General features: G+C 33.0%; 1 protein-coding gene and 1 long non-coding RNA gene across 2 annotated transcripts in view; both read left to right on the top strand.

Annotated features, from left to right (window-relative positions):
* LOC136272176 (uncharacterized) overlaps positions 1-18535 on the top strand; it is a 42426-nt gene extending 23891 nt beyond the window's left edge. The window contains exons 2-3 of the long non-coding RNA XR_010710120.1: positions 18130-18201; positions 18436-18535. This is a non-coding gene — a long non-coding RNA (uncharacterized lncRNA). The remainder of the gene's footprint in view (positions 1-18129; positions 18202-18435) is intronic.
* LOC136272411 (uncharacterized) lies at positions 8140-10417 on the top strand. Its single transcript, XM_066073947.1, has 2 exons — positions 8140-8227; positions 8605-10417. The coding sequence occupies exon 2, from the start codon at positions 8612-8614 to the stop codon at positions 10274-10276; it is 1665 nt and encodes a 554-aa protein (XP_065930019.1). The 5' UTR covers positions 8140-8227; positions 8605-8611; the 3' UTR covers positions 10277-10417.
* Positions 18536-19616: the final 1081 nt, after the last annotated feature.

Raw genomic sequence — 19616 nt, 5'->3', positions numbered from 1 at the left:
GTTATTTATCATGTTTCTACGCTTTATCATACAAACAAATGTATAAGTTACACAGTTTTATTGCAATAATCATTTAATTTTTCAAAGTTGCGGTCAAGCTTTCAAGATCTAATTGGTGCTAGTTAGTTAAGAATTATATTGTTCACATTTTGCGATAATTTTATTTGTCATACAGAGAAGTCTGTGATTTTTTACCAGACATTCCTGCCCCATTGTTGTTGGTTTTGCTCAGAGAATCACAAACTACACAAAAAGTTGACTTAAAGTTGATTAAAGGATATGCTTGTTTGTTAAAACTATCTTAAATTATATATCTGTGTTTTAATTGTCGGCTACAAAATATTTTAGCAAAATATTCAAAGCGTTGTTTTTATTGTTGGAGATTGTTCATGCATGTGAATTTATTTATCACTTTTTTGTTCTTAAAAGGATATTTCTTCAAATAGCTTCAGTATTTTTTCTGTATACCGGTATCTGAATGGACACAATATACTAACATAGCCTTATCTTGAAGTATTGTACAATGTATAACTGGTTATTAATGCAGACATGTTAAGATCCAAAAAGTAGGTACATTTATATTTTGTTATTTTTTGCAATCTTAAACCAATGACTCAAATTTTAAATAAGAATAAGTATATAATTTCTCTTTGGCTAATAATCTTTTTATAAGCAAAAATATCCCTTTATCACCTGAAAATTCCAGTTAAACACACAATATTTGATCTTCATTTGTGGGATTTTTCAAGTGTATGTACATGTATTTGGCATTTAGCTTGGTTTTGAATATGAAGTCAAATTGACTAATATTTTATTGACTTTTAATTCTTTTTGACAAGCCTCTATGAATACATGAAGGAGAAGTCCAGATTGTCAAACTTTTAGCAGATAGCTAAAAATCATAGCTTGCATTTCTTACTGCATAGACCCAGCTAAAGGTCTTGGACAGTTTTGTTGTAGAATTTTAGGGGTCCAAGCTTTTAACATCCCTTTATCCAGCCTTTATTTGCAAAAAATATGCATATATATTATGGACATGCCATCCACTTAAGGTCAAACTGTGTGTCTGCTTAAAGCCTTAAGAATAAGTATAGAGAGAAAAGTCTCCTTTATACGATACATTCCATGTTTGTTTTTTACTTTGTGTATAATGAAGAGTATATATTTACTCTGATGTTGTTATATGCCATTGAATAATGTGGAACGTGTTTGGTTTTGTATATTTTAATGTATATATATGTAAGAATTAGTATTACATACTTCTTTAATCAGTACCAATGAAATCCAATACCCATTGTGTTATATATGTGATTCTGTAGAAGTGGGCAAATATTTGAGATAATTAACTTAATTGGCTATTTCTTGTTTTTTGTTTTTGAAAGTATGTATTAATTTGCATATGTTACATGTACTAGAGGCTGTGCCCTGTAATGTGTATTCTGACCAGATATGACTGACCAGATTATATAATCCACCCTCTCTCTCTCTCTCTCTTGCTCTCTCTCTCTCTCTCTGTCTCTGTTGAAAGGAGAGCAAGAGCCAACGTAGGTTAATGTAATGGATACTTTAAATATCTGTCACCTGTTTTGTTCAGTCTGCTTAGTTTGGTTTAGAATTTGTTCTGTTTGCTTTACACATGTGGTTGATCTGCAAATACAAGTTAATTGGAATACATGTAATCAATTTGGAAGCACATTTACTTATGTTTATCTATCGGACACCTTTTTTTTTTTTTTACAACAATCCTACTTAAGGAGTGTGGGTATCCATTAAATCTGTCCAAAAAAGTTAATGGTAATATGATATTTATGGCTAATAGCAATTACATTGTATCCAGTGAAACAACAAATTATCCATCAGATCTGGCTTAAACAATTATCTGTATTATAATATTTTTGGCTTATAACTATTATTTAGTGAAACAAAAATTCTAAATATTTTAGCTCTAAAATGTTAATATTAGTTCTCTATATAGTGTTCTTTGTTTAAGGAGATTATTATAATCTAAAAATGGCAAAGACCCACTAGTCCTACTTACTTATGAAATTGCTTAAAAAAGACAATATCCTCAAGCTGTTGAGCAAGATCATTCTGATCAGCATGTGTGAAATTAATATGAATGCCTGTTTTTCAATCTTCACATATGTTTTTGAGAAATAGTAAACAGTTAAAATGGCATTCTGATTTTTGTTTTAAATAAGTATAAACTAGTAGTATGTCTGCCTGCATGAGAAGATCTCTCTCTATTCTGAAGCACAATCCATGATACATTCATTTATTATTGTTACTTAACAATTTTATAATCAGTTTGCATTATGTATTCTTCATTTCAAGTCTTATAGAATGACTGAAAACTAAACCTGTGTGATCTATAGGTCAATTTAATCTCATGTATTATCCTTCAAATTCACATGTTGATTTTTGAATAAGTATTGATTAAAACTGTATTCTTTTTTTCTCTCTTTCTATTTTTTTTTAAAAATAATTGTCTATATCTACATAATGATGTTTCAGTATTCTTTACTTTTCAGTATATTAATTAAGACTAGAATATTTGATATTTTTAGCTCTCAAGTCTTGTTGATGTTTCATAAAAGAATACAATATTAACTGAAAATGTATAATTAAATCTGCTTGTTTTCTTTTATATTGTCTTTTATGGTATATACCATATGTTTCAAGTATATACATGTATCTAATCAGATGCATCAATATAATTGTCAGAATTGAAAAAAATGCATTGACTGTATTATATAAATGTAAAACCATCTATTTATTTTATTTTTCAATGGCAAAAAAGGGGGAGGGGTCATTTAGATGTTCATGTATGTATCAATTCTGGTGCACATTAAAAAAGGATAGAAATGCAATAAATATATGCACACTTGTATAAACTTGTCAGAATTGCAAGTCTGTAAAGATTTTCTGTAATTCTTTTTTTTTCCATAATGTGGTATATACATATGTGTATTATATATAAAGATAAAACTGGTGGTGTATGACTGGGGAAGCGAGGGCTGGTAACCAGCCAAGTGTGCCTTAATAAATTCAACTTACAAATGATACTGGTGTTTTGTTTTTATGGCTTACGGCCATCTAGTTGCCGGATAATCTTTACGGCAAAGAGTTCAGTTATCTGAACATGCGCGACAAAAAATAGTTCTATTCGAATGTTGCAAAGTTAACTGTTTGTTGTTCATAATGAATATCTTTAAGCAAGATTATACTTTCCATATGTTATTATCACTTATTTTATTGTAACCAATATTGACTTTATTTAAATAAACTCGAAATCTAACGCGAATGAATATTAACTGCAGTGTTTTCCCTAGGCCGTTTTTGCATAGAGGTATAGGCCCCCGCCATGCATCACACAGTGTCGCCATGCTTTCCGCTATGCATACTTACATGTATTATAAGCAAACAATCTTTTCCCAATTATTTCAGGTCCTAACAGTGATAAGTAAATGTAAAGTTGTCGTTATTTCGTTCAATCTTCATAAAAACGTTTGCACCCGCAGAGAGCGTCGCTAACTTCGATCGACATCGATCTCAGCAAGGGGGAAAGTGTTTAACGGTTAAAGAACTGAACTTATGATTGAGGTATATTGAAACTGGGAGTATAAATCGGTAATAAATGCATAAATAGAGGGGCAATTACTACTTGTTTTAATATAATGTGCCTTCTTCGACACCTCCGCCATTATCGAATGTTGGGGATTTTCCAAGATCTAAAAATAGCACAATGTTCCCTCAATGGTGTTACCTTGGTTGTGCTATGATTGAAGTGTTTATTTGTCGTAAAAATATTGGAAACTTGAGACCAAATGTACTCAAATAAGAAAACAATATACAGTTAAGCTTGATTGCAAGTCATATACGGAAGCGATGTCACATTACTATAACATAGAAGCATCGTATAGTATGCCTCTGAAAATGACTGTGTATACATGTCATGTGAAGAGAGACTGACTGCAAATTTTAGTTATAGTGCAGTAATTAATTTTAATTAAATTTGGTGTCAAAACAAGTTTGCTGTAATTGCATAGTTCTGCCTGTCTCTCCCCCCCCCCCCCTCCAAAGAGTTTATCTCTGTACAAAGGGGGAAAAAATAAAACAGAAGGTGTTAGAACTGCCTTGTGAATGTATATTTCTTATAAAAGCTTGTGAAGGTCAGCCTCTTAAAAAAGTAGAGAAAATTCTAGAAAAATATGAACAATTATACATTTATGAAATACAAATAAAATGGAATAATACCTGTTGGTGTAGATTTCATGAGAATTCATTAATTATAGTACATAAAATGCAGTACATTTCATCATTTGGTTATATTATTTTTACGCGCAGTGATTTCGCGCTGGCTGTGGCGCTGTTACGTTGCACCGTGCACCAACTCTCGCGCAAGTTCATAGTGCGTAGGAATACAAGGTATACTGATATTTGAGAGCATTTTGGTTTTAAGTGTTTTTGTGTCCTATATAAAGTTGAATTAATTTACAGTTAATGTACTTCAGTCGTTGGATAAAAGAAAGAAACAAATTGTCTGAAAGTGGAGTTTGAGTCTGACATCATCATTATTATTTTAAGCAGTCTATGATTTTCCTAGAAGCAATGGTGGTTTCAACCAATTGATAAAAGAGGCATCTAGATTTCAATTCTGCCTGTTTCGGTCACTAAGGTTCGACCAATCAACAAATGGGACATGTTGATATCGGTCCTGTTAGTTTCTATAGATCTATGAATTACATGTAGCTAGTTACTTTCTAAAGAGCTATAAATAAACTAAAGTTTCCGTAAGAAATAGAGGGAATCATACTCGATCCATGTAAATATAGTCATATCAAACCCGTAAGCCATTATGGCCCTTCAGGCCTTTGATTTTTACAACCGATTTGAAATCTGTAAGAAAACAGAACTGTTACATATCTCTGTATTCTGCATGTATAACGTGAAAAATAAGGGCAACAAACAACCTATAACTAAGGGGGGGGGGGGCAAATTAAAACAAGATAGATGATTTGATGATGTCGAGATGGAGGTGTAACTAAATGGGGGGGTGAACACCTCAAAATGTAAAGTGCGAGTCAGATAGTGTAAAAGGGGGAGATAGTTTGGTTTGGGGCAAGGATTGCTATCATGCCATTCCATGACTACCACTCTAGAACAAAGTCCATGAGTTTTGCACATCCTTCATTTATGCTCATTTTGACCGGGGGAGGAGGGATGGGTACATGTATCACCAAATAAGGACAAAGGAAAAGAGAAAAAGTGTTGTTTCGACCTTGGCATTAGAAACAACTCGAGGTCACTGCACTGTTCATGTTAACACTGTAGATGAAGAATGAGTCGCACAAAAGGAAGAGAAAATATTCTTGGACAAGGATTTTGCATGAATTCATAAGACCTTGACCTCTGACCAAGTGACCTTGACCTCTGGCTATGGAAACTTCGAATCCTTTAGGTGATGTGAGTATTCTTTGACTGTTTGAGCAAAGTAGTAAAAAAATATGCTCCTGACTAAGATTTACTCAGCGATGTGATATGACTTTGGTTCAAGGGCATTGTACGTTTGTTACGAAGGAAAGCTGCAGATCTGTTTACTAGCTCTCTGGTTGAAAAAATTTGTATAGACAAATCAGTTTGTTTATCCGATTATTTTTCAACCAGAGAGCTACAGATCTACAGCTATTACGAAGAGACACCCTGTTGGTGAAGTTTGAGCAATACGAAATGGCTATAGAGGAGACGAAACTTTACATCTTTATAAAAATGAGATTTCCATGTATTGCTTGTTTGATATTGTGATCATATTCCAAAAATATGATTGTATTCATTTGTACAACATATTAAGCATTACGTTTTAAAAGGCATAATTAGTAGTAAATGTGGTCTACTTTCAACATCATTTAAACTGGTATGCTTTTCTAATAGAACTATGCACATTATGTAAATAGTGCCTGTTTGGGAGGGTAGATGTTGAAAGTGATGCCCCGAGAAAGCTATTGTCAACCAACGCGAAGCGGGGGTTGACAATGGTTTTCGAGGGGTGTCAATTTCAACAGTTACCCTCCCAAACAGACACTATTTATTTTATTATCCTGAATGTCTTATTTTTAAAAAATTTTTTACTGCTTTTATATAGAAATGAAGTGAATTCTACGGCGAACCGTACGCGCATAATTTACGCGCATGTAACAATTCGTTGTGTTACCCGTTTCCAAGTGTGTTGCTGAGGCTGAGGGTATTAGAACGGATTATCAACTGCGTCTAAACCAATCAGATTTCAGTATTTAACAGGGAAGTATAATAATTGTACATGTTTTACGCGGAAGAGATTTTCCAAGTTATCTTCCGTCCATCCATGAACCACGGCCAGGGAAAAGATTTCAAGTTTTTAAAAGACAAAACAAAAACAATAGACTCTCGTGTTGATACAAGAATAAAATATAAGAAATGGTCAATATCGTGTGCTAATATGATCAGTTTAATGTAGGTAACTTTAAATATATATATATATATATTACATGTACATTGTTTTATATGTGTTTCAAGCACGCCCATATACATGTACTTCAACTCTAAATAGTAATGGGAATTTGGCCAATTCATACACACCTATTTTTAAAAAAAAAAATACTCAATATAGCGTGGGAGCCAGAATTATGAAAATATTCATCGAAACTCAGTTTGAATCAAAAATCAATATTTGTACACCCCGAGGTTGCATATACCTTCATTCATCTTGACAGTTGGTTCGTGTTGCCGAATTTTTATTTTTTGTAGACAGTGCTGAAAATTGAACATAAATGTAAGTATCATGGAACACATGCACTGTACATAGACCTTCATTTAGGTAATTATTTCATAAATTATATAGTTTGACAAATTATACAAGTATATGCATAGGTCTGTGTTCTGAATTTGTAAATGAAAAAGTTTTAAGAATGTTTTGAATAAATATATCAGTCAATCTGTCTGTTTGTGCAATTTTGTCCAGGCTAAACCGGCCACTGTTTTAGAGAATTTTGGAATGTCAACAATATCAACTTTCTAAATAAAGAAGCAATATCCAACCCATTTAATCTTAACAATCATTCAAGAATGTGATATCTTCAACACATTTCACATCTTTTGGATGGTATGCATGGTCATTCTTCAATAAGAGACACCCCGATTTCAAATAGTAATGAAAATAATGAAAACTGATCATTTTATAAATTTCAAGAATTTTTTGATTTGATTTGATTTGAATTATTTTTGATAATTTTATCAATGAATATTTTTTGATATTTTATATCTTATAACAGAAGATAAAACTATGAATATCTTAAAACTTCATAATTTGTCTTGTATACTTGGAACAGATTTCGAACAGTAAGCAGCTATTCCTCCATGTTCTCCAGAGCTCTTCCTGAATCTTTTCGAAAAGCAGATTCTACTTTCATGTCAGTTGCTAATTTTCATAAGAACCCCCTTAATTTTATCACAGTATGCTTATACAGCCTTCAGTAAGCTGGCAAATTTAATTGTTGGAAGTCATGGTTTATTTTTAATTTATGAACCTGCATTGAATTTTGTTATCCATGATAAAACGATATTTAGTTTACAGGACTTTTATTTACATTATTTATGTAGGTGTGAAATATTTACACATAATTAATAGCCTTTTATTTTTAAACCCATAGAATACTCAAGCGCAATTAGGCACGTGTTTTCCTTTGTTCAGATACTAGTAGGTTAATTAAATAAAAACAAATCAAAATTAGTAAAACTTGACAGCACGTACAAAATATCCAATATACGGCATTAGATGTTTTACATTACAAGGCGTCATTTAAAAAATGGGCCGCTGAATTGTACGTGCTAATAAGATTTCATCGTATAATATAAACATAATGAAATTCATGCACAACAAACTGTGTTGATTTATTTCGAATTCTATACTGTATACAGTATATGTCAAAACTCCAATATTCTTGCATACATGTTCTTCATTTGAAATTAAATCATCGCATCGTGACCATGTTGACTGTTCAGTAAGGAAAGAGAAGGGTAGTTTTGATAAAAGGTTATAATACATGGGGAATAACTCTAATTGCATTCCATTCTTGATGTCATGTGACTACATTCCATACAAGCAAACTCAGCCATGTTTAAGTTACCTGTACACGTCTGCATGTTTGATGTCCGATTCGACGAATATGTAAATTGATTTATTTTAAACAAGGTTTGTGTCGCTTATAATTGACTTAATTTATTAGACGAAAATTGAGATACCTACATGTAACATTAGTCGTTTTAAATTAATATCTTTCAAATAAGTACTTTCGTTTTAATTTTCTTTATGAGTTGACCTTCAACAAATATATTTTATGCTTAAATGCTTATCAATTAATGCAAGTTGATTATTCTATTTGGTTATTGTAACACTTGATAAAAGCAGGGCTGCATCATACGGTTTTCACGTTGGCTCTTAATATTAACCATTAACACCCAGAGACATAAATAATGTTATTTATGTCTCTGTTAATACTACATTTTCTTCTGGATTAAAAACAAACAGTATATTTAATTTTTCATTTAATTTTTTCATTATATTTTTAGAAAAGCGATGGATCCTCGTTCTAGTGCCCAGGACGTGCACCGATGTGACCTTTGTGAGACCGCTATAGTACACAGCTACTGTGACTTTTGTCATGTCAACCTCTGCAAGCTTTGTATAGCTGATCACATCTCAGATGGATATGACAAACATAAAATAGTCCCTTTCCAGGAACGAAGATCAACTCTGATTTACCCAAAATGTGCGACACATCCACACAAAAACTGTGACTTGCAGTGCAAGAATTGCAACGACATATTTGTTTGTTCTTCTTGTACTGCATCAGAAACGCATAAAGGACATATTTTTGTAGACGTTTCCGAAGTTTACACGACAAAGAAAAATGCTATTGCTGACGAGGCAAATAAGTTAGAAAATCTTATTTCTCCTACCTATGACGAAATTGCACTTGACTTGGGAAATCAGCTTGCCAACCTGGATGGAGGATATGAGAAACTGACGACAGCAATGTCTAAACAAGGAGAGCAATGGCACAGAGAAATCGACATCATTATCAATAAAAAGAAAACTGAAATCAGTGAGATAAAAGTAAAACACCGAGACTTATTACAGAAACACTTGGATGAAATCAAACAGATACAGGCTCTCATAAATCAAACATTACTAGCCATAGAAGAAATCAAGAAATCCACTGAAGTATCTCCTACCATTGAATACAGCTCAAAAATCAGAGAGTTCAGCAAGCTCCCACCCAAAGTGAAGATTACACTGCCAACATTCATTCCAAAACCACTAGACCATAAAAAGTTGTATAATATGTTTGGGCAGATCACTCCATTGTCTACTGCTACAGAACAGAATGTCTTGTCACTAAACCAACCCAACACTTCAGTCAAAACACTACTGGATGAACCGGAGCTTGTTGCGACAATACAGACAGGGTATGAAGACGTTTACAACGTTACCTATCTAAATGAAGATTGTGTTTGGACATTCGGATCGACGAAGGATATTAAATGCTTTAACATGAAAGGAGAATTGCTTCATACAGTTAGCAGCAAATCAGAACAACGACCCAATGGTATAGCTGTAGACAGTGATGGGAATTTACTAATCAGTGACTGGAAATCAGGAACAGTGAATAAAGTAAATAATGGACAGACAGAAGAGTTGATCAGACTACGGGGAAGGTGGCCTTGTAACCTGTGTGTCACCTCTAATGGTGATCTCCTGGTTATCATGCTCAGTGATGATGAAACTCAATCCAAAGTTGTCCGTTACTCGGGATCTACAGAGAAACAAACAATTCAGTTTGATGATGAAGGTAAACCTCTGTACTCAGGGAATATTTCTGTTAAATACATCACTGAGAACAGAAACCATGACATCTGTGTATCTGACAGTTGGGCTGGTGCAGTAGTGGTGGTTAATCAGAACGGGAAACTCATATGGAGATACATTGGTCATCCCTCAGTTACCAAGAAGGTACCATTTGAACCATATGGTATCACAACAGACAGTCAGAGTCGTGTCCTGACAGCAGACTGTGTCAATCATTGTATTCACATTCTGGATCAGGATGGACAGTTTCTCCGTTACATTGATAACTGTGATCTGGAGTATCCGTGGGGTTTATGTGTGGACAATAATGACAATCTGTTTGTATCAGAACATTTTAAAGGCAATGTAAAGAAAATAAAATTTCTCAGATAGACACCAAACTGGGTGATATAGATTAAGCAAGACTATTTCTATGAATTCGATAATTTGTTGTAAGTGAAGTAAACTTTGTTCATATCAGGGGTGCAGAACACTTATATTTCATACTATGTATTAATAAATATTTACATTCAGTGTAATTTATTATCATTGCATTGAAAATCTGAGATGTTCAATTTCATGTGAATACACTTAGCCTAGATACGTCAAAGGACAAATGAAAATGTCATCACGCATTTTTGAGTTACGACTAAAGGAAACGTTCACACTTACAAAACTAATTTGATATTTACTTATGCTATATGATATACTATTGTAATAGTATAAAGCACACAGTACAATGCACATGAACTTAAGATTACAAGAAATCATGTATAGCAACCAGATTAATTAATTGTCTTCGTTTGTACTAAACATGGTGGCGGTAAATGATTCATCAAAATTAGGCACTTTATCCACAGGGGCCAAGCCCGTTTTAACATTAATTTCAATGTAACCATGACCTGTGTTAGGATCGAATAATTGTTTACAGTGACATTGGATCTATTAGGATCCAATAATTGTTTACAGTGACATAGGATCTATTAGGATCCAATAATTGTTTACAGCATCTCATACATTGATCATGTGACACAGTATTCTACAAATTTCACTTCAAGAGAAAGTGATATACTAATACATTGTATTTTCATTGGGAGTTGAAAGTGGGGAAAAGGAATTGGGGGGGGGGGTGACGAGGCCTATGTCTATTTTTTAATACTATGTTTGATTTCTCCTCCTCCCCCCCCCCCCCCCAATCTAGATCAATGCACTTTTTATTTTATGTCAGTGGACTTTCCTCCTCAGCAGATTTAAAGAAACATGCAGTTTTGTAACGTTAAATATCACGAGACTCTGAAAATTATCAAATTATAAAACAGCAGTTTCTCTAGTAGTTTAACTATGTCTTACCAGAGACATAAATAACAATTTATTGTGTTATGTTATGTTATTTATATCTCTGGTCTTATTTATTAACTAACGGTAAAAGCATAACAATTACAGCAATATTATAGCTTTTTGGCGATAAAAAGAAATTCTGTCATTGAAATATAAGGAGCTATATCAATGAAACTCTTCAGGTATTTCACCTTATTGAATAACAGTTTAATTAATGTGCAAAACTTGTTTGTGTGTTTGGTCAAAGAGCTCTCTCTCTCTCTCTCTCTCTCTCTCTCTCTCTCTCTCTCTCTCTCTCTCTCTCTCTCTCTCTCTCTCTCTCTCTCTCTCTCTCTCTCTCTGAATGTTTGTTTTCTGTTGAGAAAAAATATAGAGAGAGGCATACAAAAACTATTCAGTTATATTTGAAATCTTTTTTACTTCTCCAATCCGGAATTAAACCGTATCGCTTACGGTTTAAACTTTATGAATGATGTACTAAAATTACCTTCCTATAAAAAGAGTAAATTTGTTTGCCCGACCAAGGCCGGTTAGCCGTTATAGTCGTTTAGATACAGCCCAAATGTAGATAACTAAGGAGTGAATACTGACAGGTATGCATTTTACAAACCAGTTAATGATGCTTAATCTAAACTTTAAATAATAAAGTTCTAACCATTGTTTTCTTCGTCAACATTACGAAACGTGTTTAGACCGAATTTCCTCTAAATAACATATTCGTTACAGGGTACAAAGTTACTTTGGAGTAAAGAAAAATTGTTCGTAGACTAGAAGGTAATATTTTTAAAGATTTATTTCCAAACTTATTTTCCTGGCAAGATAAAAAGACGCTTCTCTCTAGTGGAATTTACACTGTCTCATCACCCTCAAGATCAAGTTGAGGTACAATATCTGGTGCAAAAAATTTGAAATTAGCGAAAAAAAAATGGTAAATCTGCAAATGAATACATGTACATGAAATGGAACAACTTATGATTAACAACTTTTTTTGTAACCGTTCTATTACACAGATTGTTCCCTCAGTATATCCAAAACTTCTTGAGGGTCAATCTTGCAAACTAAATGCTTACAGGAGAACTTGCTAACCAAAAGTTGTTGCATGTAAAAAATTACCTAATCCAAAAAAAATTATTTTTTGCACTTTAAATTTATATCCCATTTTGGCTATTATTGGTAAAATTATTTTTATTGACATATGTCTGTGTTGTTCAAGATTTTCCATTATCTCTAAATTAAATATCAAATTTTTATTTCTGAATTCTAACTTTACCAAAAGCTTGACAAATTAAATTTATTAACCTTATTTCTTTTTTCTTATAGAATTTTTTCAACATGTCTATTGATTTTGCAGATAGTGACTGTGATATTTTGAAAATGGAATTAACATTGAGAACCTTACCTCGTTTTTTACACAAAACACAGACTGTGAATTGCCCAAGAATCAGCCTGTGTCACACACGCCTCTTTCAAAATTGTGTGAGCAAAAAGTCATCAATGCCAGCTAGATGGAGCACAAAGACAGATATTGTAGCTGAGAGGACTCTGTTCCAAATGTTGCCTGTTGTTTACTGGCAGACTAACAGACATATGAGGAGATTGCCATAGAGTGTGAGGCTGAGGACATACCCAGGGAAACAAATGAAGAAGGTCAAGAAGTGATCAAGGTTAGTCCTGGGTTCTTGTTATCTAAGCGAGGCCAAAAATAAAAAAAAATAAATGATTTGTCACTCCAAATGCTGTTGCAATGATTAATTTTACTGATAACTGGAAAGAAAAGAAAACTCAATTTTAGGCTTAAATATTAATTTATTTCCCTTTGCAATTCTTGCAATAAAAAAATAAACCTGCCTACTTCATTAGATTTTGAACATTTTGTTCGAGAACCAATACATTAATTTTATTAAATATTAATTAATAACATTAATACATTAATTTTGTTTGTCTGGCCTACCCTAAACTGCCTCCCCACTCCTACTTTCAGTGGGGTATTTTTTTTTTTTTTTTTATACAAAAATTAGATAGGAATAAATCAACTGAGCTTCCATGAATATCAATGATTTTGTAATATAGATATATACGAGGGTTGTTCGGAAATTATTGAGACAACACGGATATTTCCATTTCTAAGGGACGAATTATGGTGAAAGTTGGCATGAACCTTGAAGAAACCTTAACAAATAATTAAAGAAAGTAATATTTAAAAAATGTTTAATATTTGTTTACAACGGTAGATTAACAAATCGGTGGTCGGGGTCCCCGGCGCAAGCATAAACTCGGAGAATAAGAAAACTAAAACATCGTCTATCTAAGTGTTCGCAAACTTAAAGCTTATACTAAAAGAAATCAGATTATATATGTTCATTTTGCTATTTATTGTGACTAACTTTTGATCAAGTTTCACGAGTGTTTGAGTTGAAATACGGATATGGTACAGATATATTTACCAAGCAATAGGAATTTGAAAACGACAGTATATAGAAATTTGACGTCAAGGCGGCGCAGCGAATATACATCAAATTGATGGAAATTTCGGAAAAAGACCTTTTAATACCACCCAACTGCTTTTACAAAAACTATACGATGGCAAGGGATAAAGAACTTCATTTTATCATCTTTTTTCACTAATTGTTTAGCTAGAATTCAGACAAAGTGACTAAATATCAAGTACTTTTTACACACTAACTGATGTAAACAGTTCTAAAATATGTTCATAGAATCACTGTAGGAGACATTTCACAGTAATTTGACTTTCAGTTAGAAATGACCCGATTTTTTCCCACAAAATCAAGAATGGAGGGAATATGCGAATGTTGACATCTTGAAATGCAAACAAAAGATGAGAATTGAAGAATTAATTCTAATTTCCCTTCGTTTGTTAGGTTTTTAAAACATAGGATCAATAAGAAGCGTCAAAAATGACGTTGCGGTAAGTTTGCGGTTGCGCCGGTGTTGTATAGCAGTTTTTCCCCCATAGTAGCTTCTCCCCCCGGAAAACCTACTATATAGTAGCCTTTCCCCCTGGGGGGAAAAGCTACTATATAGTAGCTTTTCCCCCATAGTAGGGTTTCTCCCTCACGTTTTTGGTTCAGATTTTATTAAAAATATTGATGGAAATCCAGTAAGGATTAAAATTAATGTTTCTACACTCCCAGGTTGCATACATGTACAACTGTTTTCATCTATAAAGGCTAAGTTTCGTTTTGCCGATTTATTATTTTTATAGACTATGCTGAAAATTGAACATGTGTGTAATGGAATTAGACATAAAACTTAATTTAGGTAATTAATTGAAAAAAAAAAATACTTGGTTTTACAATTTATACACTTATATGCATAATTCTGTGTTCTGAAATTGTACTAAGCGAGAATGTTTTAAGAATTTTTTGACAAATCTATCAGACTGTCTGTCTGTTTTTGAAAATTTCATCCAGGCTAAACCTCTGTTTTAAAGAAATTTTGTTTCCAATGTTTCAGACCCCGATTTCTAAAATCCTATTATAATGATTATAGTGCATATTCGTAAGGGTCCAATGTCTCATAAACTAGAGATGACCATATCACCATATTTTCATAGTGGCAGTGGTTTACCACTTGTAGATGACTCTGAAAATTTCAGCCCTCAGGGTAGGGGCCATTGATGTTTCAGGGCCCGATGTTTAAAACCCCATTTTAATGATTGAATAGTGTTCTATAAGTGGGGATCCGAATCTCATATTCTAGAAATGACCACTTAACCATATTTTCACAGTGATAGTGTTATACCACTAGTAGATGACACTGAAAATTTTAGCCCCCATGCAGGGTAGGGGCCTTAGTTGTTTTCGAGCCCGATGTTTGAAATCCAATTATAAAGAAAATGTATTTTTTAGGGCCCCATATCTCAAAAACTAAAGATGACCACATGGACATATTTTTACGGTCATTTAAAAGTAAAAACATCATTTAAAAATACACAATCGCTCATATATTTCCTTATCAAAATGATTGAAAATTACGATTCTGCTTTTCTTTTTTAAGAACTATATATAATATGATTTAAATTTGGCCCCCATAATTCGCAATTTTTTAAAGTGTTTCGGGTACAGTAAAATGTTATGATATTTTTTAGAAGAGTTGATTTAAAATATATTTTTTACCTATTCATTTGATTTATTTGCACTCACTTGCAGTATATGACGTCAGAAGTAACGCTATTACTACAATTCAATCAAAATCGGTTAAAAATTGACATTTTCCTTATCCGTTTACGAATGGGAAATAAAGAGCGCATGCTAGAACAAAGATATTTTTTGTTACTTATTAGTCTTGGCTATATATATATCTCTGATTAAAATATTTTGTTTGTTCAAGCATGCGCTCTATGTTTTCTGAAAGAAAAACTGCTTGAAAACAAGCTGTTTTATGCTAAAAGTGCAAAAATGGCGGGAAAAGGCTGTCTTTACGATGTCATATTTCTTAAATGTGAGCACTTGAATCAAAATGAACATTATGTATAAACATCACATATATATCTGTACAAAGAAAAAAAAAAGAATTGAAGTAATACGACGATGTTCATTTTAGGGGGCCATCTAAGGCGCCCATATCATATATAGTCCAAAGTTTACGAACAAATTTTTTTAAAAAGGTACGCAGGTAAATTCATTATTCTTCAAAACATTTAATCAATTCATAAGATGACTAATGATATAATAAATAACTAGATAAATAAATCAATAAACTTTTATTCATAAAAGGAGCAACCGAAAATCAAAAATAAATAACCAACCTAAGCGCATACATGTATACGACTTTTTTAACTTGTTAGTTGATTAGAAGACCAAGCTTATATTTTTTAAAAAAGTAAGTCAGCTCATCACAATAGATGTGTTGGTTTTTTGGGGGTTTGGGTTTTTTTTTATTACCCTTGTTTCATTGTTCGAAGAAATAGTATGGTAGACAAGTAAATCTTTATTGCAAAAATATGAAACAAATAGTAATATACGATGTTTAGGTAAGTGAATCGTATATCTGGATTTATATGGCATCGTTTTCAAAATTGCATATTTATAAATCACGTTGCAAACTTAAAAGTAGAAAATTAGCAAATAGTGAGTGTAAATATATACATAAGGTTAGTTCAGGCTCCATTTCACATTTTCCAAAGTAACCAGCAAAGATACCGACATTGTTCTGGTTTTGAAGACATTTCACTTTTTGAAACAAAATGTTTACATCATAAAATCTCGCGTTTCGTAAAAAATGTGCTAAAAATATGAATATGCGTAACTTTAAAACAAAATTGTAAACACTAACTTTTCACATGCTTTTAATATATAATCAATTAAAATACCCCTTACCCATGATTTAGAACCCCATCAATCAAAATAAAACTAAAACATTTCAGTTCTCATCATATCATTGCACCCTGTCTCCCGTTTGATATTTAGAAGAAGAAATATATAATTGTTTTAAAGATCGTCAATTCGAACGGTATTAATTTAAAATTGATAGCTTATTGGACGAAGGGAGTAATACATTTCCACTTTTTATTCCCTTCCTCTACAAAATTAAGTCAAGATTGTACAGTTAGTTCCCTCGGAGAAGCTTATACAGAGATGGTAATACATTGGAAAATTTAAGTTCCAAACCAGCGCATTTTTACTCAAATGTGTTCTCACGTGTTCTTAACGTCGAAGTCGAACCTGTAGATAAGCATCGATTAGATGAAAAAGATTCGAGGTATTCCGAAATCCGTGTAAAAGGTGTTCCAAAAAGGTGTAAAAAAAAAGGTGAAATAAACGATGATGACACATGAATGTTATGGAGGCGCGTGCCTTAGTTCATATTTGGGGTTAAAAAACCATGAAATACTATTTTATTCTATGTATTAATAAATGCGATAATTATCCTTTTTTATGAGAAATTAATATCATATCAATTATTGCAAATTATTGCCACGAATGGTCCACCATATACATGGCCGGAATGTAAAAAAAGGGGGAAAATCCACTATATAGTAGGTTTTCCGTGGGGGTAATCTGGCTATAAAAAGGGGGAAAGCCCACTATATAGTCAGCTTTCCGTGGGGGAAAAACTGCTATATAGCCATTTTTCCGGGGGGAAGAACTGCTATATAGCCATTTTTCCGGGGGGAAAGATGGCTAGGGGGAAAAGGCACTATATAACACCGGGTCACTGGGCGATGGCAATTTGGTCAGCTTACCAGGAATGATCCAATCATGCTATGGACAATAAATTTTTTATATTGATAAACTCTATCTTGGTGTACGTTTTTGTGAAATTTCAAGGATTTATCTTTTTCCCCAAGGAAATAAGAGTAAATGTCTCAATAATTTCCGAACAACCCTCGTAAAGTAAGATATTGACATTTAAGGGAAAAATGGGGAAATGAACTATCAATTCTCTCTACTATTTAAGATAATAAATCTCTTGTTTTCAATTTTTTTTTTTGGGGGGGGGGTGGGTTAAAAAAATTAAAGTACACATCTTATACAACTTACATTATTTATTATAAATGCAGATTTACTTCAAAGGAGGCATGTAGTCAACAAATTAACCATCACATCTACATTTTATTTTAAAAAATGATTTGTTTAGCTCTTAACTATTATTTAGTAAAGAAAATTTCATTTATTTTCACTTTAAAATTTGAATGTTTCCCCAATATCTTTATATAGAGCTCTTTTTTAATAGGAGATTTATATAGTCTTAAAGGTCTTACGCAAGGAAATAGCCAATCAAACTGAACTTAATTGTAGTTCCATATATATAGAGAATTTCCTTTCTTTCTTCCTTTTTTGGCACCTTATTTTAGGCCTATAGTATTGATTTTGGACTAGGTGGCTAGGAGAATTATTATTTTAGTGGAATTGTCACACAATTTTTAATGGAACTATTTATTTTAGATGCGCATGATGCAACTTCCTGGATGGTGCTGAGCCTGTTTGTCAACATGTGGAACCCACGTGTACTTGGGGGTAGGTATGTTTACTTTCAATTATCTGTCTTAGAAGCCGCATTAGGCGTTATTTTTCTGATCTAAATTTTTTCTTGAAGCATATAACTATAATTTTTCTTTCATGAATTATATGCTGAGAGTATAGTTAATTAATTTAAAACTGAATTAAAGCATTATAGTAACATATAGTGAAATTAATTCCTTGTGTGAGACCTTAAGAGAAACATTTAAACTGCATTTTTTCTAATTTCAGGAGTTGTCTCCCTTGTTAAAGATCAACAATCACGGATAAACAATGTGGGATGTTGTCTTGTCACCAACGGTGGAATTTGACGCCTGTATACCCGTATTTCTACCAATCGTCTCAGTCCTCTTTGTTGTGTACATCAGACAGGTAAGAAAATTAAGATAATTGTTTGCAAATATTTCAATAAGATAAACAATGAGAAAAATAACATATTTCATGAGCTGAGCACCTCATAAAAGGACATGTCCAGGTTACACACTCTGATCATTCACACATTACCATACATTCAGTGCACATTATTAAAACATAGCAATCATTAAATGTAATACAAAATTCACATGACAGGTATAATATAACAAACATTTCATACATGCTAACTACACCCCCCCCCCCACCTACCCATGATAACACCCCCCCCCCCCCCCTTCACACTTAGCTACTTCCTGTATAACTTTGGATCTGTTAGTGACTTACTATAAGTGTCTTTAGACTTTTTCTTGAAGAGCTGATGTCTTTTAGATCATTCTGTTTTATATATTAGTAGTTTTTGTTTCATTTTAAAGTAATTTTGCCTATTTTGCTGTTGTTTTAGATGATGGACCACTCTACTACCTTCACAACAGGTGCCCCTACAGATTCACGAAGTTTCAATGTTGAATTTCCATGACCTCGATTGAGTGAGTGCACAACTTTATGTATTCTACTTTCAAAATTTCTACTACTTGTAATACATTTTGGATTTGATTTTAAATATGCCCTATTCACAGATTCAGATTTTTGTGTACAAGTGTGATATTTAATTCTAGATTAAGATTATTATGTCCCAAAGCCAGATTTATACAGTCTTTTAACAACCACATGTCTTCTTCTGTCATGCTTAATTCAAAATCACGAGGCAACACTGAAGAGTTCCACTTGTTGTTTTTCAGTCTGCGACAGGGGAAGGAATGAAGTTGGCAGAACTTTCCGCCCTGTCCTTGGTAGCAGCTGATGATGGAAAGGACAGAGTTGACATGGCTCATTTCATCAAAGGTAAGTCACTGGAGAAGTGTTTGAAGCAGTTTTCGTACTCGGTCCTGCATCTAAGCTTCAGTCCAGGGCAAATCTTCGCCGCATGGATTCTCTCATAGCTTTTGTTCTTCCAGGAAACATGTGGCTGCTGAAAAGAGCATTAGCAGTCTGTTTTC

Source organism: Magallana gigas, chromosome 10 (genome assembly GCF_963853765.1).
Source record: "Magallana gigas chromosome 10, xbMagGiga1.1, whole genome shotgun sequence".
NCBI lineage: Eukaryota > Metazoa > Mollusca > Bivalvia > Ostreida > Ostreidae > Magallana > Magallana gigas.
The sequence above is the reverse complement of the archived record's forward strand: the minus strand, read 5'-3'. Positions and strand labels throughout refer to the sequence as shown.

Excerpts from the sequence above, each read along its gene's own strand:
- LOC136272411 (XM_066073947.1), top strand. The coding sequence starts at position 8,612 with ATGGATCCTCGTTCTAGTGCCCAGGACGTGCACCGATGTGACCTTTGT.